The sequence below is a fragment of the Somniosus microcephalus genome, chromosome 14 (genome assembly GCF_052327205.1).
Source record: "Somniosus microcephalus isolate GS21.2 chromosome 14, FLI_Smic_1.0, whole genome shotgun sequence".
Lineage (NCBI taxonomy): Eukaryota > Metazoa > Chordata > Chondrichthyes > Squaliformes > Somniosidae > Somniosus > Somniosus microcephalus.
The window spans coordinates 21,712,603-21,737,957 of NC_141000.1; the positions used below are offsets into that span (position 1 = coordinate 21,712,603).

The 25,355-nt window shown below is 45.3% G+C and overlaps 1 protein-coding gene across 4 annotated transcripts in view; it reads left to right on the forward strand.

Annotated features, from left to right (window-relative positions):
* Window positions 1-25,355, forward strand: part of LOC147107370 (uncharacterized) — a 171,929-nt gene that overhangs the window by 82,930 nt on the left and 63,644 nt on the right. For all 4 annotated transcript variants that reach the window (XM_086006325.1, XM_086006323.1, XM_086006324.1 and 1 more), the window contains 3 exons: window positions 4,219-4,305; window positions 7,979-8,053; window positions 24,150-24,251. In XM_086006325.1, coding sequence (XP_085862451.1) covers window positions 4,219-4,305; window positions 7,979-8,053; window positions 24,150-24,251 — 264 coding nt within the window. The remainder of the gene's footprint in view (window positions 1-4,218; window positions 4,306-7,978; window positions 8,054-24,149; window positions 24,252-25,355) is intronic.

A 25,355-nucleotide genomic window follows, 5' to 3' on the forward strand; every position in this document is an offset into this window, starting at 1 on the left:
CTACACTTCAGAATTGTTCTGAGGTCGTAAAAGGTGCTGTGTAAATGCATGTTCTTCTCTTTCTTGCTTAACTTGGAATAGCTCAATACACACACCAACCACAGGAGTTACCCCTTGATCCCACATTTTAAGAGAGCCAGAGACAGGGAGTGTCCTGAGGGATTAGGTCACTGGAAATGGTTGATGCTTTACAGATTAGTTTCCATTATCTCCATAATGACATCAAAGGCTGTTTTATACAAAACTTGGAAAGCGCAGGCAATCTCCCAATGATTTTTTGGCCATTCAAATTAAAATAGGTGGAAAATTGTGAAGAGAATACCTCTGTTTTCCCACAATACCCTTCTAGTGGGCAAAGCTCCCTGCCAGGAGTGTGATTTAGTAAAGTAGGCCCTTGCATCTTTTCCTGCACTCTTGCAAGTTGGCTGCTCAGTAGTTCTTTAGGCAATTTGATGGCTACATTAGTCCCCATCTGGTATGCTGTGCCCGGCTCACTGATGATGCCAGCCTGATTTCCTTGGAATTCTCTGTTGCCAGCATAGCAGGGTTGTTGAGGTCTCGAGTGCCATTGGGGCTGATGTTCCACTTCTCTCACAGAGAGAGCACCTTTGTGTTGCCTGACATCAAATTGTGGATGAGCAAGTACATCCTCTAACTGAAGCCATTCTGATCAGCTCCCAGCAAAAACTTACCCTCCACTCATCCACCCTCCTCCCCAGCTTCTTGCGCAGGCTGAACAAGAAGTTTGGTTAAGGAGGTGGCGAGGCAGAGGAGTTTAGGGAACATCAGAGAGCGGCCGCCAATGGTGAGGGAAGTTGTATTTTCAGTATTCCAGTACATGTGCTCTGCCTCCTGGTCACTATTTCCCTAATACACCTGTATCTATCTGTAATATATTAAAATCGGTATGCCCTTCCTTTTTGCATGAGACGCCTTTTGGGCAATGCTCCTAATAAGTAAGAATAAGTCCTGTATCCCCATTTATCTCTACCCCCCCCCCCCCCCCATCCGGCATTGGACCCAAACCAATGACATTGTGGCCTGTTGTTGGCCCCTTCTAACGTGCTCCCTTGGCGATTTGCTACTGCTGTTTGTTTGTGTGTTAATCCTTCAGCAGGCCTGGCTCCTCTGTGCAATGCCACAGGAGATCAACTCGTGTGTTAGAAGGTGTCTTGCCTTGTGTCGGGTCACTCATAAGAATCGTTGGGAAAACAGTTAATTGCGAGAAGTTAGGTGGAAAGTGGGCAGAGTGCAATATCCATATTTGTTATTGCAAACTGTATAAGATCATGTAAACATTATGGGTAATTTGTAAAAGTAGAGATTTCATAGAAATACTGAAACTCTTGCGTTTGCACCCTGGGGAATAACAATGAATCTTAATATATCTATGAATGAATCACAACAGTTTGCTAACCTTATTTAAAATGTCCCGTATACTGCATATGTTCAGTGCATAAAATGTTGCTGAGATTTAGTCAGGTCTGCACCTTAATGATTTAGTGACTATGTGGTACAATATTACAGTAGTGTTCAATCAAGTTTGTGAAAATGCAAGTTTGTGACAATGATGCAAGCCTTGTTGAAATAACAGTTTCCCACAGACGGGCAAGGAGCCGAACCGACCATTACTGGCCGGCAGATCCAGCTGAATAGCAGAGAGCCAGAACAAATTGCTTCAGTCCTTAAAAATCATATTGCTTCCAGGTCGGGCACAACTGTGTCAAAAATCCTTAGTCTGTCAATGACCCCTAAACACCAGGTAATCAAAATACATAATGGTTTAATAAAGTGTCAATGCAAACTCTTGAGAATTCAGCAAGAAAATTGCAGTTTCCGAAGTGCATAAATACACAGCTTTCTGGCTGTTCTCCCTCTCCAAACATAAAATGGGTTGTCAAACATGAAGACATTGTTCCTTTCGTTACAGCATGTTTCATTCGACATCAACATTACTCTCCACCCTCGGATCTCTGTTTAATATGTCTTGTAACAACAGTGACTGGCATACTGTGTTCAACTCCAACATCATATTTTACTCAGAGATTCTTAATTGATCTTTTTCTCTGCTGCAAACTTCAGGTGCTATGGCACTGACACACGCGTGTTCAATTTTGTTGAGATATTTGACAGGAATATTATACCCAAACACCCTGGAGCACATAAGCAGCACTAGATGAAGATTTCCTCAAAATAATTTAATATTGGTACGTGTGCCAGATTTTTCTCTTTCAAACTATGAGAGTGTGTGGTTGGGGGGAATTCTTCACTAATATCAGAATTTTTTTGGCTAAAATCTTTTTTGCCCTGAAAAAGAACTTGACACTGTAGGTAGCAAATGTATGGGCTGAATTTTATTCTTGACTAGGCTGTTGCTGCCGGGGATAAAAGGGTTAAATTATGAGCACCGTTTGCATAGACTAGGCTTGTATTCCCTTGAGTATAAAAGATTAAGTAGTGATCTAATTGAGGTGTTTAAGATGATTAAAGGAGTTGATAAGGTAGATAGAGAGAGAAACTATTCCCTCTAGTGGGGGGGGAGTCCAGAACAAGGGGGCATAACCTTAAAATTAGAGCCAGGCCATTCAGGGGGGGTGATGTCAGGAAGCCCCTCTTCACACAAAGGGTAGTAGAAATATAGAACTCTTACCCCCCCCCCCACACCCCGCCCGCACCACCCCAACAAACGCTGTTGAGGCTGGGGGTCAGTTGAAAATTTCAAAACTGAGATTGATAGAGTTTTGTTATGCAAGGGTAACGGAACCAAGGCGGGTAGATGGAATTAAGATCTAGATTAGTCATGGCCTACTCCTGTTCCTAATGCCCATACCAATGGACTGTGTATTGAGGTGCCATGAGGGAGTGGTTTATCTGTTTGACTCAGTGATGCAAAGCAGTGAGTGGTTCAGGTCCCCAAATAAATATGATCCCAATAAAGTCTGTTTCCAGGGGCTTAGAATTTCATAAAGGGATTGGGAGTTAAATGGACTCGAGTGACACATTAAAAGATTCAGAAACTATTTACTTCCTGGGATGAAAGTACAAGAAGCAACGTCTTCAAAAAAACATTTAGAGATCAAGTGTCATTTTATTTTTACAATTGTTGCACTCCGCCATGGAATATTGTTCGGAGGACTGATCAGAGTGGGCACAGCCCCTGAAGGTAATAAAATACAGGTGGCAGCTTTTCCTTAATACAGGCTCTACCCTTCACAGCCCTGACGGCACACTGCAATACGATAGTGCAGTGGTAAAATAGGGAGGAGAGCAGGTCCCAAGGTTTACATTTGGTGCTTTGACATCCAGCATAATTCCATTTTAGAAGTCAGCCCCACCTGATGTATTACATAAAAAGGAAAAACTGGAAATCTGAAATAAAAGCAGAAAATGCTACAAATACACAGCAAGTCAGTTAGCATTTGTAATGGGAAAAAGGTGGGTTATACTGTATTGGTCATGTAGCCTTCATCAGAACCTGATGTAATTATTCTCCAAAATTCTTAAATGTGACCACACATTGCTGGCACGGCAGTGCTGTGAGTTGGAGCAGAGGCGCACGGCGTTGGAGCAGAGGCGCACGGATTCAATCACGCCCTTCACTGACTTCCCAATCTCGGGCCTATGGGACACCAAATAAAGACCATGCCTCCCCAGCACTGGAGAGGGAACCTTGGTCAGAGCGTCTACTGAGTCACTGTCATGATTCTTATTGGTGTAACAGTGAAGACGCTACAACGGGCAATATTCTGCACCGTATCGGGTGCATGATCCAGGGTCCCTGAGAAGGGAAAATGGCCACTTTGCCTTCATGGGTGCCCTCAGAAATGAAACAGTAACATTTAATATTACCCACAAAGGATAATACAGGGATCAATATTGCTCTGTCTTCTGAATAAAGTACAATCAATGTGTCAGCTTGTGCTCTGGTGTGTAACTTAGCACTTGATTTTGGCTTATAAAGTGTAACTAATTATCTGTTTTATTAATGTGCCAAAATTCTGTATAAAGCAATACAACACAATGCGGAACTTTACAAAAATAGTCAGCAAACATCGCCAAGGGCATAACCATTTACTACTTGGAAAAATGCTCAGGTAATGTATTTAGGTTTGCAGAAACGTTGCAGCCCAAAATTCAAAATTTTCAGTGCAAAGTAACACACATCCCTGGCACTGCCTTCAGAGCTTCCATTATTTCTCATGTTCCTGTTTCTTTAAGGTAAGACCTGCTACAGTAAGCAGACTCTCAGATGATGAAGATTATGAGGAGTACTATGATGAGGAATCTGATGCAATGCCAGATAATGTAAGCATGTAATCTTGCATGAAACAAATGCAGCATTTCTCATGGCTTTCAGTCACCTCTCCTAACTCTCCTTCCATGGCTCGATGTCTGAGCCTTAAATGAGCTTATTTACTATTTTCCACCCCCTCTGTAAAGTGTCTTGAGATGTTTTGTACATTAAAGATGCTATTGTATTTAAATGATAGCGCTTGTTGCCGCCACATAGGGTTGACTGGCTCGCCACCACCATCTCAAGAGCAACTAGAGATGGGCAATAAATGCTGGCCTTGCCAGCAAAGCCCGTGAAGGAACAAGAACATAAGAATTAGGAGCAGGAGTCGGCCATACGGCCCTTCAAGCCTGCTCTGCCATTCAATAAGATCATGGCTAATCTTTGACATCAACTCCACTTTCCCGCCCGATCTCTATATCCCTTGATTCCCCTAGAGTCCAAAAATCTATCGATCTCAGCCTTGAACAAAATTAGGGCTCATGGGATTGGGGGTAACATGGATTGAGGATTGGTTAATGGACAGAAAACAGAGAGTAGGAATAAACAGGTCATTTTTGGATTGGCAGGCTGTAACGCAAGGATCAGTGCTTGGGCCTCAGCTATTCACAATCTATATCAATGATTTGGATGAGGGGACCAAATGTAATATATCCAAGTTTGCTGATGATAGAAAGCTAGGTGGGAATGTAAGTTGTGAGGAGGTTGCAAAGAGGCTTCAAGGGGATATAGACAGGCTAAGTAAGTGAGTAGGCAAGAACATGGCAAATGGATTATAATGAGGAGAAATGTGAAGGTATCCACTTTGGTAGAAAAAATAGAAAAGCAGAGTATTTTTTAAATGGTGAGAGATTGGGAAATGTTGGTGTTCAGAGGAACGTGGGTGTCCTTGTACACGAATCACTGAAAATTAACATGCAGGTACAGCAAGCAATTAGAAAAGCACATGGTATGTTAGCCTTTATTACAAGAGGATTTATGTATAAGAGTAAAGATGTCTTACTGCAATTATATAGGGCCCTGGTTAGACCACACCTGGAGTATTGTGTACAGTTTTGGTCTCCTTACCTAAGGAAGGATATACCTGCCATAGAGTGAGTGTAACGAAGGTTCACCAGACTGATTCCTGGGATGGGGGGATTGTCCTATGAGGAGAGATTGAGTAGACTCGGCCAATATTCTCTAGAGTTTAGAAGAATGAGAGGTGATCTCATTGAAAAATACAAAATTCTTACAGGGCTTGACAGGGTAGATGCAGGGAGGATGTTTTCCCTGGCTGGGGAGTCTAGAACCAGGGGTCACAGTCTCATAATAAGGTTTCGGCCATTTAGGACTGAGATGAGGAGAACTTTCTTCACTCAGAGGGTGGTGAATCTTTGGAATTCTCTACCCCAGAGGGCTGTGGATGCTCAGTCATTGAGTATATTCAAGGCAGAGATCGATAGATTTTTGGATATTAAGGGAATCGAGGGATATGGGGATAGTGCAGGAAAGTGGAGTTGAGGTAGAAGATCAGTCATGATCTTATTGAATGGCGGAGCAGGCTCGATGGGCCGAATGGCCTACTCCTGCTCCTATTTCTTATGTTCTTATGAATATACTCAACGACTCAGCATCCAAGCCTTTTGGGGTAGAGAATTCCAAAGATTCACAGCCCTCTGAGTGAAGAAATTCCTCCTCCTCTCAGTCTTAAATGGATGACCCTTTATCCTGAGACTATGCCCCTAATTCTAGACTCTCCAGCCAGGGGAAACAACCTCGCAGCATCTACCCTGTCAATCCCCCTCAGAATCTTATATGATCGCCTCTCATTCTTCTAAACTCCAGAGAGAATAGGCCCAATCTACTCAATCTCTCCTCATAGGACAACCCTCTCATCCCAGGGATCAATCTAGTGAACCTTCGTTGCACCGCCTCTAAGGCATGTATGTCCTTTCTCAGATAAGGAGACCAAAACTGTGCACAGTGCTCCAAATTGTGGCTCACCAGAGCCCTGTAAATTGCAGTAAGACTTGCGTACTCTTGTACTCCAGCCCCCTTGCAATAAATGCCAACATGCCATTTGTCTTCCTAATTGCTTGCTGTACCTGCATGCTAACATTGTGTTTCCTGTATGAGGACACCTAAATCTCTCTGAACGCTAACATTTAATAGTTCCTCACCATTTAAAAAAATTCTGTTTTTCTACTCTTCCTACCAAAGTGAATAACCTCACATTCCCCAACATTATACTCCATCTGCCTCCTTATTGCCCACTCACTTAACCTATCTGTATCCCTTTGCAGGCTCTTTGTGACCTCCTCATTGCCAGCCATCACTGTCCCATCCCCCGCCCCGATCTCAAACAATAATTTTTTTAATTAATAGGACAGATGAAAGCCAGATGAGCGTTGAAACAGTAGGCCCTAGAAATTCGATTGCGCCACATCCATTTTTTCTGGAGCTAAACAGATGTCCAAGCCTCCAATATGGCGGGCAGGCAGTACACGCTCATTATGAGTTGGAGGTGCGCAGACTGCCATATTGGTATAGGCAAAAAATGGCATCTACGGCCCACGCCTGAAACAGGAGTTGGGCCCTTTGCTTATGCAAATAGTTCCTGTTTCAGTCCCCCTCCGCAATATCGGTTTGCCCCGAGAGAGCCGGCGCTGGCTGCACTCAGGAAAACCAGGTCTCAATGCGGCCTAACAGATGGTTCTTAAAGGGGCCACAGCAGGCCACCACCAACAAGGTACGTTTTTAAAATATACTTACCAGAATGTAGACCCAGGGGGGCAGGAATGCTCCTCCCGACCCCACATTACAACCACGCGGGACACTGCCAGGCATCACCGCTCCCACCCCCTCCAATCTCAACCTCGACCCCACCCTATCCCTCGATCGCCGCTGCCACCTTTCTCGATCCCGGGCATCACTACCCTTCCTCCAACCCCCCTCCGGCCAATCGCCACCCTCCCAGTCACCCACCTCTTCTGGTCCCCTTTAAGGACTTACCTGGGGGTTGATGTCACCCACGTAGTGGCCCGATCTTCGAGGCTTCATCTCCGGAGAGCTACCTGGGGAACCGCCATTATGTGTCGGCAGCTCGCCGGTTCGATAATAATGAGGGCCTGAGGCCCAATATTAGCTGTGCCTTAGGCCTATCCATTCAGGCGCAGGGATTGATTCCTGCCACCCCCTGTGCTCCTGTTTTCCTATGTGAGCAAATTTTTGTCCCTACAAGGAGGCCATTGTGTCTATATCGTCCAGAGCAATCCAAAACTAATCCCACTGTCCTGTTGTCTCATAGCCATGTAACTTCTGCTTCAAATATTTATCCATTTTTCCCTTAAAAGATGCAGGTCTAATAGAGACACAATGGTAACATATAAGGATAAATTCACCAATCTCACACTTCTAATGGGAAGCTGCACTCCAAAAGAGAGCACAGGTCCGAGAACCAGCCCTAGATTGTGGTAACCCTATCTTCTACACACACTCCCTTCATACACAGTTCCCTGTAGAATTGGTGAATTTACTTCTTAGTGATAGTGAGCTAGAAAGTACCTTCTTTAGATTCTCCTTCCCCATAATTTCTGGTGTGGCAGTCTTTTTCTTTTTAATATGCCATTCCCTTAATTCAGATGTATACCAAAGAAAGTGATGTTAGAAAAAAGTTAATATACATGTTCTTTAATTATTCAGGCGAGTGGCGTCTCGGATAGCTCTGAAAGTGGAGGTCAGCAGTCCTCACTGATGGAAATTCTCAACTATTGTCAGGTAAGACGAAGGCCCTTTAAATCATCATCTGCCACTGCTGATTCCCTACCAACCCATAACGGCTATTTCATGTGGCATCTTTCAAAATTAACATCCTGCTTCCCTGAACATCAGCAAATGCTGTGCAAGATGGGCACATGCCCAATTGAATATCTAAATGAAGCTGCTGCCTTTTGAGGTGGCCGCTGCCTACCTCACTGTTCCTCACCCCCCGGAACCTTCACCACAGCGCAAACTGGGCAGAGTTCTGGCGGGACGAATCAACCGCCCATTTTTCATTGCTGGCCTCGCTACACCCGTTGACGGGCAGCAGAACATCCCAATTATCAACGCTGTGAGACTTGGGTTTTCTTGCACTGTCTCTCACACCTTCTTTGCAAACATAAATCTTCACACACTGAGGAAAATTTGGTTTCTTCAGTTCAGAGGGGGTGAAGGGGGGGGGGGGGGAACCCTTCTCCTAATTAGATAGTTCTTCCTGGCTCTGAACTAAGCGATTTACTTATCATATTTTACATTCTTTTTGGTACTTCATACACACAAATGTGGCTTTTTGAATTGGAAATGTTTGAGTTATTTTCGGCCACACGAAAGACAACACACATTGGAAGGTAGCTTTGTTATTTTTAGGCCAAATACCAATTTAAGTAGCAAACCACAAGCTTGGCTAACTGAGACGTTGAATATTGAGTTTGGGTTTGTCCATTACACAACGTACTTTAAGTGGTACACATGTTGGAATCTTTGGGTGGCAATCAATGAAAGAGAACTGTGGTTATGTCAAAAAAGCAGCTGCAGACATCGCGAAGGAGAATTACAATGTTTATACTGTCTGGAGTTGATATTGAGCCATTTAATAGTAAACTTCTTGTGAGGTTATTTGCAGACAAATATTAAAAAGACAGTTTTTCTCTCTTCTATAACCGTGTCTCTGCTGATCTATCACTTTCTAATTATTTCTGGCTCCCTTTCACTGTGTTTTAGTTTGTCTTCCAGTCTCTCTGCTTCCATGGGGCTAATATCCAACCTTGCCGCCTGGGCACTAATCTGGCGAATGGATCAGCCGCCTATTGTAGAACCCGCCCTGTATTCCTTCCATTCAATTCAATGGGATGAAAATTGGGCAGGGTTCTCCTGTGGGCAGCGTTCTAGAGTCCCACAACGGGCGGGGTTCTACAATGGGCGGGTGATCCGCTCCCCAGATTACTGCCCAGTTGGCCAAGTTAGAAATTAGCCCCCACTCCTATCTTTCCCTCCACCTTACTCTTTCTCCCTCTGCCTCTCTGATCATCTATGTATTTCTCACTCTTTCTTTGTGTGTTGGCCACACACTTTCTCCTCCTTTCTTTCTTTGTCTCTTGTTTTAGATGAGCCTCACTCTCTCATTTTCCTCTCGCCTCCCACAGAGACCTGGAACTGGACATGGGGCTGTAACTCACTAACAGTTTCAAAGTGATTCATCTGTTCCTGGGTATGAAGGAGGTAACACAAGGTCAAGCCAGGCGCGTGTTAGGGTACAGGGTTCAGGCTGGGAATGAGTGGGGTGCTTGGAGCTGGGAGGGACCTGTCAAGTCAGGCAAGGAGGCTGGGATCGGGAATGGAATGGACTGAGATCTTGGAGCTGGGAGAGAGCAGTGGCGTGCAGGACCTGAAGCCACTGATGGAGCTGGGAAGGAGTGGGGTGATTGGGACTACCGGTGAGCTGGATGCTTGGAGGCCAGGGCCTGTGGCTGCTGCTGTGGTTGGAGGGAAATGCAGAAACAGGTCCTGGGCAGCGTTCCCTCTAAGCTGCGCAGCCGCAGCCCTGGACCAGCTTTTCTCATGTTAAATTTCACGCATGCGCAAAACTGTGAATGGGCTGCGCAGCACCTTGAAGGGGCCACGCACCCAAAAAAAAATTAAGGGGAACATTGATCCTGGGTCTTAGGCCTGTGAGTGAGGCTGGGGAGAAACGTGGCAGCCAAGGTTGCTGCTGGAACTGCGAGGGATTGGTGCACCCAGAGGTCTGGGGACACCTGGGTCTTGAATTGTAAACGAGTTCAGAGACCAGCAACTTTCCATTTGGGGCTTGGTAGGGAAACCAGGGTCTGCTGTTGAGGCTGAGAGGGAGTGTGAAAGCATAGGCCTTGGGCTGCTGTGGGGCTGAGATTTCAGAGGCTGGAGTCTTGGGGTTGGGCCTGAATCTGGAGATGGGAGAGTGGGGGGCAAGTACCCTGAGGCAAGCCGGTGAAGCAGCTGGGAACTGAAGCCTCATCCATCTCCAAAATTCACCCCAATTGAACACTGTTTACATAATGTAGGCAGGTTTTACCTCTTCAACATTTTAGAGTAATGTCTAGAAAATACATTGAGCATTTTGCTATAGGAATATTCGGATTAAGAGAATACACAGGATAATAAAGGAACATTTCTATATAACATAAGAACATAAGAATTAGGAGCAGGAATAGGCCATAAGGCCCCTCGAGCCTGCTCCGCCATTCACTAAGATCATGGCTGATCTTTGACCTCAACTCTACTTTCCTGCCCTATCCCCATTTCCCTTAGTTCCTATGGAGTCCAAAAATCTACCTATCTCAGCCTTGAATATACTCAATGACTCAGCATCCACTGCACTTTGGGGCAGAGACTTCCAAAAATTCACAACCCTCTGAGTGAAAAAATTCCTCCTCATCTCAGTCTTAAAAAGCCGGCCCCCTAACCTGAGACTATGCCCCCTAGTTCTAGACTCTCCAGCCAGGGGAAACAACCTCTCAGCATCTACCCTGTCAATCCCCCTCAGAATCTTATATGATTGCCTCTCATTCTTCTAAATTCCAGAGAGAATAAGCTCAATCTACTCAATCTCTCCTCATAGGACAGCCCTCTCATCCCAGGAATCAATCTAGTGAACCTTCGTTGCACCGCCTCCAAGGCAAGTATATCCTTCCTTAAATAAGGAGACCAAAACTGTGCACAGTACTCCAGGTGTGGTCTCACCAAGGCCCTGTACAATTGTAGCAAGACTTCCTCACTCTTATACTCCAACCCCCTGCAATAAAGGCCAACATGTCATTTGCCTTCCTAATTGCTTGCTGTACTTGCACGTTAGCTAACTCTGTGTTTCTTGTACTAGGACACCAACATTTAGTAGTTTCTCACCATTTAAAAAATATTCTGTTTTTCTATTCATCCTACCAAAGTGAATAACCTCACCTTTCCCTGCATTATACTCCATCTGTCACCTTATTGCCCACCCACTTAACCTGCCTATATCCCTTTGCAGGCTCTTTGTGCCCTCCTCACATCTTACTTTTCCACCTAGTTTTGTATCGTCAGCAAACTTGGATACATTACACTCGGTCCCTTCATCTAAGTCATTAATACAGATTGTAAATAGCTGAGGCCCAAGCACTGATCCTTGCAGCACCCCACTAGTTACAGCCTGCCAATCTGAAAATTACCTGTTTATCCCTACTCTCTGTTTTCTGTCTGTTAACCAATCCTTTATCCATGCTAATACCTTACTCCCCAACCCCATGTGCCCTTATCTTGCTTAGCAAACTTTTATGTGGCACCTTATCGAATGCCTTTTGGAAATCCAAATACACGACATCCACTGGTTCCTCTTCATCTACCCTGCTAGTTACATCCTCAAAAAACGCTAGTAAATTTGTCAAACACAATTTCCCTTTCATAAACCCATATTTGATGCTGCCTAATCATATTATGATTTTCTAAGTGCCCTGATACCACTTCCTTAATAATGGATTCCAGCATTTTCCCAACGACTGATGTCAGGCTAACTGGCCTGTAGTTCCCGGTTTTCTCTCTCCCTCCTTTCTTGAATAATGGGGTTACATTTGCTATCTTCCAATCCGCTGGGACCTTTCCTGAATCGAGGGAATTTTGGAAGATCACAACCAATGCATCTACTATCTCTGCAGCCTCCTCTTTTAGAACCCTAGGATGTAGGCCGTCAGGTCCAGGGGATTTGTCGACTTTTAGCCCCATTAGTTTCTCAAGTACTTTTTCTCTACTGATATTAATTACTTTAAGTTCTTCGCTATTATTAGCCTCTTGGTTCCCCATTATTTTTGGTATACTTTTTGTATCTTCTACTGTGAAAACTGATACAAAATATTTGTTTAAAGCCTCTGCCATTTCCTTGTTCCCCAATATAATTTCTCCTGTCTCAGCCTCTAAGGGACCAACGCTTACTTTTGCTACTCTCTTCCTTTTTACATACTTGTAGAAGCTCTTACAATCTGTTTTTATATTTCTTGCTAATTTACTCTCATTCTATTTTCTTCCTTTTTATCAATTTTTGGTCACCCTTTGCTGGTTTCTAAAGCTCTCCCAATCCTCAGGCTTACTACAGGAAACTCTTTTTTATCCGGCACCGACGGGACCGGCGTGGTGCCGGTTTATCAAAAAGTCCGGATTACAGAGAGGTATAGTAAAAGGTACGAGAGCCCCGTACACGGCCACAGATCCAGGCGTCCCTGTTGCTTAGCAACAGGTGCAGGAACCCCGGCCACAAGATCCAGGCATCCCTGTTGCTTAGCAACAGGTGCAGGAACCCCGGTTACACAGCCACAGACCCAGGAACGGCCACTAATATGAAATAACACTTACCTGAACCTACTCCTGAATTTTGCTGGTCAACAGAGATTTCCGGTTATTTAGGTGCCGGTAAATCGAGAGTTTCCTGTAGTATTCTTTGCAACATTATAAACCTCTTCTTTTAATCTAATGCTATCCTTCTTTAGTTAGTCACGGATGGCTCATTTTTCCCGTGGAGTTTTATTTCTCAATGGAATGTATATTCGTTGAGAATTTTAGAATATTTCTTTAAATGATTGCCACTGCTTATCTAACCTCATACCTACCTTTTAATCTAATTTCCCAATCTACCTTAGCCAACTCGCCCTCATACCTAAGTAATTGGCTTTGTTTAAGTTTAAGGCCTAGAAATTGGGTTGGGGCGCCAAAGTGGCGCAAAAGTCGCCTGAGCGCAGGATTTAGCGCAGCGATCAGAGTGATACCGATCGCCAGAAATTCAGTTTCAGTGCCCCTCGAGGGACACGGGGCGAGGCTCGAGGCGCTCCGCGTCCCTCTTAGGGCGCTGAAACTGATTATCGCAGCGCAACGTGCCGCAGCGCCACACGCTGCGGCACGGCACGCTGCGGTACTGCAGGCCTTCCTCCCACTGTTAAGGGGGAGGTGCCTGCAACAGCACGATCCCCGCTTGCGAGTGTCGGCAAATGAGCCCGGCACCAAGGAGAAGTGCCGGGCTCTCGGGAAACAGCCGGCAATACCGCGGGGAGGGGGTTAGGAGGCCGGGGACGGAGGTTCTGGCAGGCGGCCGCTGAAAAAGCGGCCGCCCCGCACCTCCACCTTAACTTGCGCCGCTGCCGGCACAGTAAGGCCCCGTGAACTGGGCGCGGGTAGTGAACGGCGCAACTGCGGCGTTCGCTACCAAATATCGCGAATGGGGCGCTGCGCACACCGATGACGTCATCGGTGGCGGCGCAGCGCAACAGGCTAACGCCACCATTAGCGCCCCTCCTGAATATCGCGGGAGGCGCAGCCAGTGGCGCTACAGCCACTGACTGCCTCTTTAGGCGCTAACAGGTGGCGCTACTCACCCAATTTCTCCCCCTAAGACTCTAGTGTTGGACTTAAGAATGTCACTTTCAAACTCAGTAGGATAATAGATGAGGGTGAGTTCGAGCCTGTAAATTCCTATGTGAGATGACTCCGTCGGGTAATGTTTGCAATTTCTGTGGGAGCCCTGGTCTGTGTCAGCACGTAATCAGAAATTTGGGCGTGCACTATTCACAATTTTCGGGCCATTAATTTTAATGATCGCAAAATCGTGGGCAAAACACAGACAAATTTCAGAACTGCAATGGGCTTCCCGCTGGCCTTGTGAATACGCATCAAATTACCCCTCATAACCAGTAGAGTAAAACTCAAACATTTGATGAACACCTGAGGCTGATTTACTGTACAATCTAAAGTTTTCTGCGACCTACACGTTCTCTACTTTTCTTATCATATAAGGCACAGTGGACTGCAGTCATGTAGTAGAGACAACATGACATATATGTAAGGGTCATAAAGCTTATTGATCCCATTCGCACAAAATCAATATTAGAATCATAGAATGATACAGCTCAGAAGGAGGCCATTCGGCCCATCGTGCCTGTGCCGGCCCTTTGAAAGAGCAATCCAGCTATCCCACTCCCCTGCCCTTTCCCCATAGCCCTGCAAATGTTTCCCCTTCAAGTACTTATCCAATTCCTTTTTGAAAATTATTATTGAATCTGCGTCCATCGCCCTTTCAGGCAGTGCTTTCCAGATATATATCCTCCTTTGTCAATAAGATTCACTATGGGCGCAGTAGAGGAAAATTGGGCATGAACATTCGCACACCTGTAATCCATCCAGTAAACTCATGCAGGCTTATTACGGGCATGTGGCCCTCCGTGCCCAATGTTTCTCTATGTCCACGCCCAGGCGATCCATTACTCCCGAGTGCAGTACGAGGAAAATCTGCCGCAAATAAATCTTTCCACATAATTGTCTGGAAATTATAACCAGAGGGATAATAAGTACAGAAATTTAGGGGGAAAAATTCGGTTGCAATGCGCCTCCCATTAGCATCCTAAGAGGGCGCTAACAGGGCGCAAAGCAACTAGCGCCCGGGCGCGACACCGCCAAGACCTCCCGCGAAATTTAGCGGGAGGTTAGGGGCGGCGGTAACCGTTATCGCCCCGCGGCGCTGCACCGCCGGCGATGACGTCATCGCCATGCGCAGCGCCCCCGCTCGCGACCCGGCCGCGATCTTCGGTAGTGCCCCCTGACTTACTGCCAGACGCTATGTCCAACGGGGTCAGGTAGGGGCCTACCTGCAGCCGGGGTGGCACTAATTGTAGGCGAGGTGCCGGGCGGCCATTTCTGTTGCTGGCCGCCTGCCAGCACCTGCCCCCGTTGCCGTCCCCGGCCTCCTCTTCAGCCCCCCTCCGCAGAGTGCACTCTTTTGCCTTTAAGAAGGGGAGGAAGGCCTGCAGTACCGCGGCACATAGCACCGCAATATTCCCTCGCAGCACCCCAAGAGGGAGGCGGCGTGCTTCCAGTAGCGCCCCGCTTCCCTCTTGGGGCACTACCAATTAATTTCGGCTGTGGGGGCACTAATTTTTTCGGGGGGCTAAAATTAGCGCCCCGGCAAAGTTAGCGCTCCAAAGGGGGCGCGACTCAATTTTTCCCCCTTAATGTTTAAAATAAATAAGTTAAAGAGGAATGACGGAGAAGTATGTAAGTGTTTGTACTGGTTATCCAACAGGCTCATTTCAAGGCCAATGTTTTAGATGGTTTACATTCAGTTAATATTTTGTCAAGTTTGTTAAAAGATTCCTTGGCAAATCCTGCAATATTGGCAGCTCTATAATCTCCTAACATCTGTTCTATAGATGACGCCAGAAAGCTTAACAATTAATGTCTGCCAGAAAGTAAATGTACTAGTTTAGTGACTAATTTGCGTTGCTAGGCAACACTATATAAGTGTAAGCAGACATTTTTTTTATTGGCAAATTTAATTAACTATTTATTAACATGGGCAGCACGGTGGCATAGTGGTTAGCACTGTTGCCTCACAGCGCCAGGGACCCGGGTTCGAATCCGGCCTCGGGTGACTGTCTGTGTGGAGTTTGCACATTCTCCCCGTGTTTGCGTGGGTTTTCTCCGGGTGCTCCGGTTTCCTCCCACAGTCCAAAGATGTGCGGGTTAGGTTGATTGGCTATGATAAATTGACCCTTAGTGTTAGGGGGATTAAATACGTGGGGTTACGGGGATAGGGTGGGATATGTGTTGGTGTAGGGGTTACAGGGATCGGGTGGGATATGTGTCGGTGCAGGCTCGATGGGCTGAAATGGCCTCTATCTGCACTGTTGTGATTCTGTGATTCTGTTCTGTGATGTCCAGAATTTGTCAACAAATGCGGTGATCCAGCTGACTAAATACTGATTAAACACCCTAGGGCTGATTCTAACTTTATAATGTATAACCTGATATAGCCCCCCTGATTTCATGATTGGGAGAGGTGCATAACAGGCAGGCGATCCGCAACCGCCCATTTTGTGCCACCGCCGAAAGTTAAAGTAAGCCCTCCTGTGTCATTGTGTCGTAATTCATCAAATCACTTGTGAGCACAAGAAAGCTAGTCAATAAAATAGCCAATAACAAGTTTATTGCCACCTAATGTTAATCAGGTGTAGATTGATAAATACTGGATAACCACCAGCTGGCATCACATGAGGGTACTGTAGTATTGAGATTTTGCACCTGTTAATAAGCTATTCAGTATACATTCCCAAACAGAAGTCATAGAATCCTAGAATGGTTACAGCACAGAAGGAGGCCATTAGGCCCGTCGAGCCCGTGCCAGCTCTCTGCAAGAGCACTTCAGTTAGTCCCACTCCCCCGCCCTTTCCCCGTAGCCCTGCAAAGTTTTTTCCTTCAGGTACTTCTCCAATTCCCTTTTGAAAGCCACGATTGAGTCTGCCTCCCCCACCCTTTCAGGCAGTGCATTCCAGATCCTAACCACTCGCTGCGTAAAAAAGTTTTTCCTCATGTCGCCTTTGGTTCTTCTGCCACCTTAAATCTGTGTCCTCTGGTTCCTGACCCTTCTGCCAATGGGAACAGTTTCTCTCTATCTACTCTGTCTAGACCCCGCATGATTTTGAACACCTCTATCAAATCTCCTCATAACCTTCGCTGCTCCAAGGAGAACAACTTCAGCTTCTCCAGTCTATCCACGTAACTGAAGTCCCTCATCCCTGGAACCATTCTTGTAAATCTTTTCTGCACCCTTTCTAAGGCCTTCACATCCTTCCTAAAGTGTGGTGCCCAGAATTGGACACAATACTCCAGTTGAGGCCAAACCAGTGTTTTATAAAGGTTCATCATAACTTCCTTGCTTTTGTACTCTATGCCTCTATTTATGAAGCCCAGAATCCCGTATGCTTTTTTAACTACTTTCTCAACCTGCCCTGCCACCTTCAATGATTTGTGCACATAGACCCCCAGGTCTCTCTGTTCATGCACCCCCTTTAGAATTGTACCCTTTAGTTTATATTGCCTCTCCTCGTTCTTCCTACCAAAATGTATCACTTTGCACTTTTTTGCATTAAATTTCATCTGCCACCTGTCCGCCCATTTCACCAGCCTGTCTATGTCCTCTTGAAGTCTATCACTATTCTCCACACTGTTCTCTACTTCCAAGGTTTGTGTCATCTGCAAATTTTGAAATTGTGCCCTGTACACCCATATCCAAGTCATTAATACATATCAAGAAAAGTAGTGGTCCTAGTACTGACCCCTGGGGAACACCACTGTGTACCATCCTCCAGTCCAAAAAACAACCGTTCACCACTACTCTCTGTTTCCTGTCACTGAGCCAATTTCGTATCCATGCTGCCACTGTCCCTTTTATTCCATGGGCTTCAACTTTGCTGGCAAGCCTATTATGTGGCACTTTATTAAACACCTTTTGGAAGTCCGTATACACCACATCAACAACAACAACAGTGCCTTTAACATAGTAAAACGTCCCAAGGCGCTGCACAGGAGTATTTTAAGACAAAAAATTTGACACCGAGCCACATAAGAAGAAATTAGGGCAGGTGACCAAAAGCTTGGTCAAAGAGGTAGGTTTTAAGGAGCAACTTAAAGGAGGAAAGAGAGGTAGCGAGGCGGAGAGGTGTAGGCAGGGAATCCCAGAGCTTAGGGCCTAGGCAACAGAAGGCACGGCCACCAATGGTTGAGCGATTATAATCAGGGATGCTCATGAGGGCAGAATTAGAGGAGCGCAGATATCTCGAAGGGTTGTGGGGCTGCAGGAGATTACAGAGATAGGAAATCAACCGCATTGCCCTCATCAACCCTGGTGTGGAGATGCCGGTGTTGGACTGGGGTGGACAAATGTAAGAAGTCACACAACACCAGGTTATAGTCCAACAAACTGTTGGACTATTACCTGGTGTTGTGTGACTTCTTACACTCATCAACCCTCTCTGTTACCACATCAAAAAACTCAATCAAGCTAGTTAAACACGATTTGCCTTTAACAAATCCATGCTGGCTTTCCTTAATTAATCCACACTTGTCCAAGTGACTGTTAATTTTGTCCTGGATTATTGTTTCTAAAAGCTTCTCCACTACCAAGGTTAAACTGACTGGCCTGTAGTTGCTGAGTTTATCCTTACATCCTTTTTTGAACAAGGGTGTAACATTTGCAATTCTCCAGTCCTCTGGCACCTCCCCCGTACCTAAGGAGGATTGGAAGATTATGGCCAGTACCTCCGCAATTTCCATTTTTACTTCCCTCAGCATCCTAGGATGCATCCCATCCAGTCTTGGTGACTTATCTACTTTAAGTACAGCCAGCCTTTCTAGTACCCCCTTTATCAATTTTTATCCCATCCAGTATCTCAACTATGTCCTCTTTCATTATGACTTTGGCAGCATCTTCTTCCTTGGTAAAGACAGATGCAAAGTACTCATTTAGTACCTCAGCCATGCCCTTTGCCTCCATTTTGGTCCCTAATCGACCCCACCTCTCAAGTATACAACCAAGATGAATAGGACGGAGATAACAAAGTTTTGAGTAGACATGTTAATAAGGGATATTAGTTTGGACTGTTTCAACCCAGTTCCTAGTAGGAATAGAGACTATCCCAAACTAGCACTCTCACTGAGAGAACTAAGAGAGGCCATAAAAATGGCTGCCAAAGGTTGTCACGTTGTTACTGATGCACTATCAACAACACCAAAGACTACGAGTTGAACTTATACGAAGTAGGCTTTTATTGACTAAGAACTGGAGCATGCCTCTGCTAGTGGATCCATCCTAAGAGCTCCCGGGGGAAGGGTGGTGAGTCACCTTTATACCCGGGCTTAGGGGTGGAGCCAGGGGCGGAGACATGCCCGGACCTGTACAGAGTTAACAGTGGTTTACCACACAGACATGTACAGAGTTAGCAGTGGTTTACCACAGTTACATTATGAGTTTGGGTGTATAGCACATTGCTGGGCAGAGTAGAAAAACATCTATTCTGTTCCTTGCCAATTTTCTCACTGGCCTCCTCTCCTGAAGGTATTGACTCATAGCCATTGGTTACTCGCCAGTGCCTTCCCAAAATGGCCACTATTCATGTGTAAGCATTGGCATTAGAAACATAGAAACATAGAAGATAGGAGCAGGAGTAGGCCATTCAGCCCCTCGAGTCTGCTTCGCCATTCAATGCGATCATGGCTGATCATCCAAATTCAGTACCCTGTCCCTGCTTTCTCCCCATACCCCTTGATCCCTTTAGCCTTAAGAAATATATCCAACTCCTTCTTGAATATATTTAATGAATTGGCCTCTACTGCCTTCTGTGGTAGAGAATTCCACAGGTTCACCACTCTCTGGGTGAAGAAATTCCTCCTCATTTCTGTCCTAAATGGCTTACCCCTTATCCTTAGACTGTGACCCCTGGTTCTGGACTCCCCGACCATCAGGAACATCCTTCCTGCATCTAGTCTATCCAGTCCTGTCAGAATTTTATAAGTTTCAATGAGATCCCCTCTCATTCTTCTAAACTCCAGCAAGTATAAGCCCAATCGACCCAATCTCTCCTCATACGTCATTCCTGCCATCCCAGGTATCAGCCTGGTGAATCTTTAACATAGAAACATAGAAGATAGGAGCAGGAGTAGGCCATTTGGCCCTTCGAGCCTGCTCCGCCATTCAATGAGATCATGGCTGATCATCCAAATTCAGTACCCTGTCCCTGCCTTCTCCCCATATCCCTTGATCCCTTTAGCCTCAAGAAATATATCCAACTCTTTCTTGAATATATTTAATGAACTGGCCTCCACCGCCCTCTGTGGCAGAGAATTCCACAGGTTCACCACTCTCTGGGTGAAGAAATTCCTCCTCATCTCAGTCCTAAATGGCTTACCCCTTATCCTTAGACAATGATCCCTGGTTCTGGACTCCCCGGCCATCAGAAACATCCTTCCTGCATCTAGTCTGTCCAGACCTGACAGAATTTTATAGGTTTCGATGAGATCCCCTCTGAATCTTCTAAACTCCAGTGAGTATAAGCCCAATCGACACAATCTCTCCTCATACGTCATTCCTGCCATCCCAGGTATCAGCCTGGTGAATCTTTGCTGCACTCCCTCCATGGCAAGAACGTCCTTCCTCAGGTAAGGTGACCAAAACTGCACACAATACTCAAGGTGCGGTCTCACCAAGGCCCTGTACAACTGTAGCAAGACATCCTTGTTCCTGTACTCGAACCCTCTTGCTACGAAGGCCAACATACCATTTGCCTTCTTAACTGCCTGCTGCACCTGCAGGTCTCTTTGCACTTCCCCTTCTCCCAATCTATTGCCATTCAAATAATAATCTGCCTTCCTGTTTTTGCCACCAAAGTGGATAACCTCACATTTATCCACATTATAGTGCATTTGCCATGTTTCTGCCCAATCACCCAACCTGTCCAAATCGTACTGGAGTTTCACGACATCCTCCTCACAGCTTACCCTCCCACCCAGCTTTGTGTCGTCTGCAAATTTGGAGATATTACATCCAATTCCCTCGTCCAGATCATTAATATATATTGTGAACAGCTGGGGTCCTAGGACCGATCCTTGCGGTACCCCACTAGTCACTGCCTGCCACTCGGAAAACGACCCGTTTATTCCAACTCTTTGCTTTCTGTCCGCCAACCAGTTCCCTATCCAAGTCAATACCTTGCCCCCAATCCCATGTGCCTTAATTTTGCACGCTAATCTCTTATGTGGGACCTTATCGAAAGCCTTCTGAAAGTCCAAATACACCACATCCACTGGTTCTCCCTTATCTATTTTACCAGTTACATCCTCAAAAAATTCCAGTAGATTAGTCAAGCATGATTTACCTTTTGTAAATCCATGTTGACTTTGTCCGATCCTGTCACTGCTTTCCAAGTGCTCTGCTATTACATCTTTTATAATAGACTCTAGCATTTTCCCCAGTACCGATGTCAGGCTTACCGGTCTATAATTCCCCGCTTTTTCTCTACCACCTTTTTTGAATAGTGGGGTAACATTAGCTACCCTCCAATCCATGGGTACCGTTCCAGAGTCTATCGAGTTCTGGAAGATGACCAGCAATGCATCTACTATCTCTAGGGCCACTTCCTTAAGTACCCTGGGATGTAGACCATCAGGCCCTGGGGATTTATCGGCCTTCAGTCCCATCAATTTCCCTAACACCATTTCCCTACAAATACTGATTTCTTTCAGTTCCACCCTTTCATCAGACCCTATGTTCGCCGGCATCTCTGGGAGGTTATTTGTGTCCTCCTTTGTGAAGACAGAACCAAAGTATGTATTTAGTTGGTCTGCCGTTTCCTTGTTTCCCATTATAAATTCCCCTGATTCTGACTGTAAGGGACCTACGCTTGACTTCACCAATCTTTTTCTCTTCACATATCTATAAAAGCTTTTACAGTCAGTTTTTATGTTCCCTGCTAGCTTACTCTCATATTCTATTTTCCCTTTCTTAATTAATCCCTTTGTCCTCCTTTGTTGACTCCTAAACTGCTCCCAATCCTCCATGGCAAGAACATCCTTGCTCAGATAATGCGACCAAAACTGCACACAATACTCAAGATGTGGTCTCACCAAGGCCCTGTACTTCCAAATCTCATTGGTTACTACAGACTTTTGTTGAGTGGCAACAGGCTATATGTTTGAGGGAGGATGACAGCCATGTTGAATCTTGTCCTCAACCGATATCTATTCATGCACACATCTAGCAGGATAGTGAGGATTCTGGCCAGTCATTCCCTTCCTCATCTAAGGGTTCTGAGACCAGTTGTAGCACCTTCTCAGTAGTCTGTTTAAGCATAGACCAGGGATCAATCCTGTGACCTTCCCAATTATTATGGTTCAGCTAGTTGCTGGATAAACTCACTGAACCATCAGGGGAGCTTGAGGGAGTTTTACTATATGGCTGGATGTGCACTACTTGATCTGGAAGTGCTTGATTATAACACAGGGTGCCTAAAATTCCAAGGTGGTTTATTTCCCTCATGAACACAAAAGAAATGCCAAAAAAAAGTTTAAAACGAAAAGAAACAAAGAGATTGGTCATCTTACAGATCTTACAAACACCACTCTGTGATGTGAATGAGCGAGCTCCAGGATAAGTTCCTCTCATTTTTCCTTCCCTCTGTGGAAAAAGCACCTAACTTCTGCAGTGGCGTACGAGTTTGGGAGCTCAATATGTGTGAATTCATAGGATTCACCAATCAATTACTTTTTATGGTAGTGAATCCCACATTCTAATCATGCTGTGTGTAAAGAAATAGCTTCTCACATTTCTCTGTGCCATTACCTTAACTTTGTGTTCTCTCGTTACTGTCTTTGTGACCCAGTGAAAACAACCAAGTGATCCTAGTTGACCATTCGACAAACTCACCCACTTTCTCAGATGGTTCACAACCTTGGCATCCCATTTGGTCCCAAGCTGAGCTTCTGATCTCTTATCCTCTCAATCACAAAGACTGCCAACTTCCACCTCCGCAACTTTGCCCACCTCCGCTCATCGTCGCCTGGTACCCTCATCCACGTCTTTGTCACCTTCAACCTGGATTACTCCAATGCTGTCCTTGTCGGCCTCCCATCCTTTATCCGTCATAAGTTTTAGATCATCCAAAGCTCTGCTGCCCGTATCAATGTTCCTTCTAATTTTTTCTTTTCGTGCACGGTCCCTTTAAATTTGCCGAGCAGTCGTGCATGCGCGGTACCTCTTCCAGCGGCGGGAGCTGGTGAGCAGCCTGCGCGGTACCTCTTCCAGCGACAGGAGCTGGTGAGCAGCCTGCACGGGACCTCGTGATCGGTCGCACACCTTAGGGGGAACATTGGCCCATATCCTAGCTAGCTCCTAGCCCCCGTCGCCCATTCACCCCTGTCATCACAGATCTACCAAGGCTCTCAGTCCATCAATGCCTTATCCTTGTGTTTAAATCCTTTCGTGATTATGCCCCTCCCTTTCTCTGTGTCCTCCTCCAGCCCTATAACCCCCGCACCCACCACCCCTGCCCAAGAATTCTCCAGTCGTCTGACTCCAGCCTCTTTGTACCTTTCTCCCTGCACTCTGCCACTGGTGGCTGTGCCTTCAGCCACCTAGGCTCCACACTCTGAAATTCCCTCCCTCAACCTTTCCAACCGTCCACCTCCCTTTCCTACTTTAAGACGCATTTCTTTGACCAAATTGTACCTCTTTGGCTGGGCGTCCATTTTTCCTCATGCCTTTTGGAAGCAGCAGGATAAATATTTTCTACATTAAAGGTGCAGTACAAGTGCTGACTGAGTAGGCAGGTTTCAATACCAGTCAAGAATAACATTCAATGTGATGAGTCTCTGTGTGAGTGCCCAGTACTGTTTCTCTGGAGTTACCAGGGTAGTCTCCATGGTTCCATGAAGTAAAAACAAAAAGTGCTGGGAATATAATGCGAGTTGATCAGCATATGATAAAGAAAGATAAATTAATGTTTCAGACGTGGCCCGTCAACTGATTTCTAATGAAGTTTTGCATCTGAATATTAACCTAGCTTTTTCTCTTTTGGATGCTGACTGATCTTTTGTGCATTTCCCGCTTTCCTTGCACATTTCTAACATTCGTAATTTTGCTTTGCGTCCCTTCACGCTGCCAATTCTGATTTCATTGGAAAATTGGGGAATCCGATTCTAAACGGCAGCTGAGGCCAGTAACAATATTACCCTGGTTCTGTTGTGTCGACTTTGCATCATTCCCATATGGATCGCTTTAGGCAAAAAAAAAATGAAATAGCATGCAACCTATATAAAAAAAAAATAGAATTTGGGAGGGACAGCTCGTCACAGACAGCAGCCATTTTACAAGCAGCAAGAAGTGGAGCCAAAACTAAGAGGCAACTTTAAAACAAAATGCTGGATTATTTCCCGATTAAAAAAAATGCCCTTTGCCATAATTATAACCGTGACAGTTTCTGCTCTGTGACACACCTGCTGATTTTTATTTTCTCTGTAGGTTATATATTCTGCCATCTGCAGACTGGACAAAAAAGTGGAAGTGATTCAGAGGAAAGTGTCTGATCTGCGTCAAGGGAAAACAAAATATTTTGCTAAGCAAGTAAGTATTCCTGGTATTATTAGTACTAGTGTCCAGTTTTAAGTGCTCTATTGTTTTGAAAGGCGTGTTTACTTTGTGCTTATTAAGTGCTTATCCAGTGTTGACCCCCCAATCACTGCTGTCCTCTTGTATATTTGGAATCGGTCTCTAGCCACGTTAGGCTCCGCTATGCAATGCAGAGATCGAGAGCTGACGGAAGAATCATGCACCATTTATCATGATGCTTGACGTAAGAAAACTACTAGACACTTGGTCTAAGCGTTAAACAAAGCTTTAATCAACTGTTTTACAACATGGAGGTCTAGTTGTGTCCTTCACTAGTTCCTGTTAAGAATGTCCTGCACAAGCTGGGCCCATGCCCGAGTATTTATACTCTCCCTGGACAGCGCCACCCGCAGGCCGCTCAGTATTATTTCATAAGTCTTTCTTTCATGAATGACATTCACGTCAGTAATTACTGACTGTCCCATCATCTACATTGTCGCATTTCAGTTTAAAAGCTAATTTAGTTCCATCTATGATGTCAGCTGGTGGTGTGGAACCTGGAGGGTTTAGGCGAGATGGAGTTTCAGGGAGACAATTCCAGAATTTATCTCATTCTTTAGCATGTCCCTTAAAGAAACATTGAATCTGGGAGCTAATGTAAAGGATCAGTATATTATTTTTAAGTGGGAAATATGAACCCTTTGTTTGATTGACAAATGTTTTAAATTGGCTTTTGCTAGTCAGAAGAAAAAACTGAAGCGAGGAGAGCTTTGGAAGATGGGGTGAGAAGGGAGAAGGTCACATAATCAAGTTATTAGGCTCCGAGGGTACGCTGAGTTATGACATTAATTGCATGAAACTGACTATCATACTGAAAGAATGTGTATATTTTATGCAGTTAAGATGGAAAGGCCCATTGAATTAACCTGTTTTAACATATATAAAGCACTAGAATTACATAGAATTTACATCATAGAAACATGCCATTCGGTCTATGCCGGTGTTTATGCTCCACATGAGCCTCCTCCCACTCATCTCACCCTATCAGCATATCCTCCTATTCCTTTCTCCCTCATGTACTTATCTAGCTTCCCCTTAAATGCATCCATGCTATAGAAG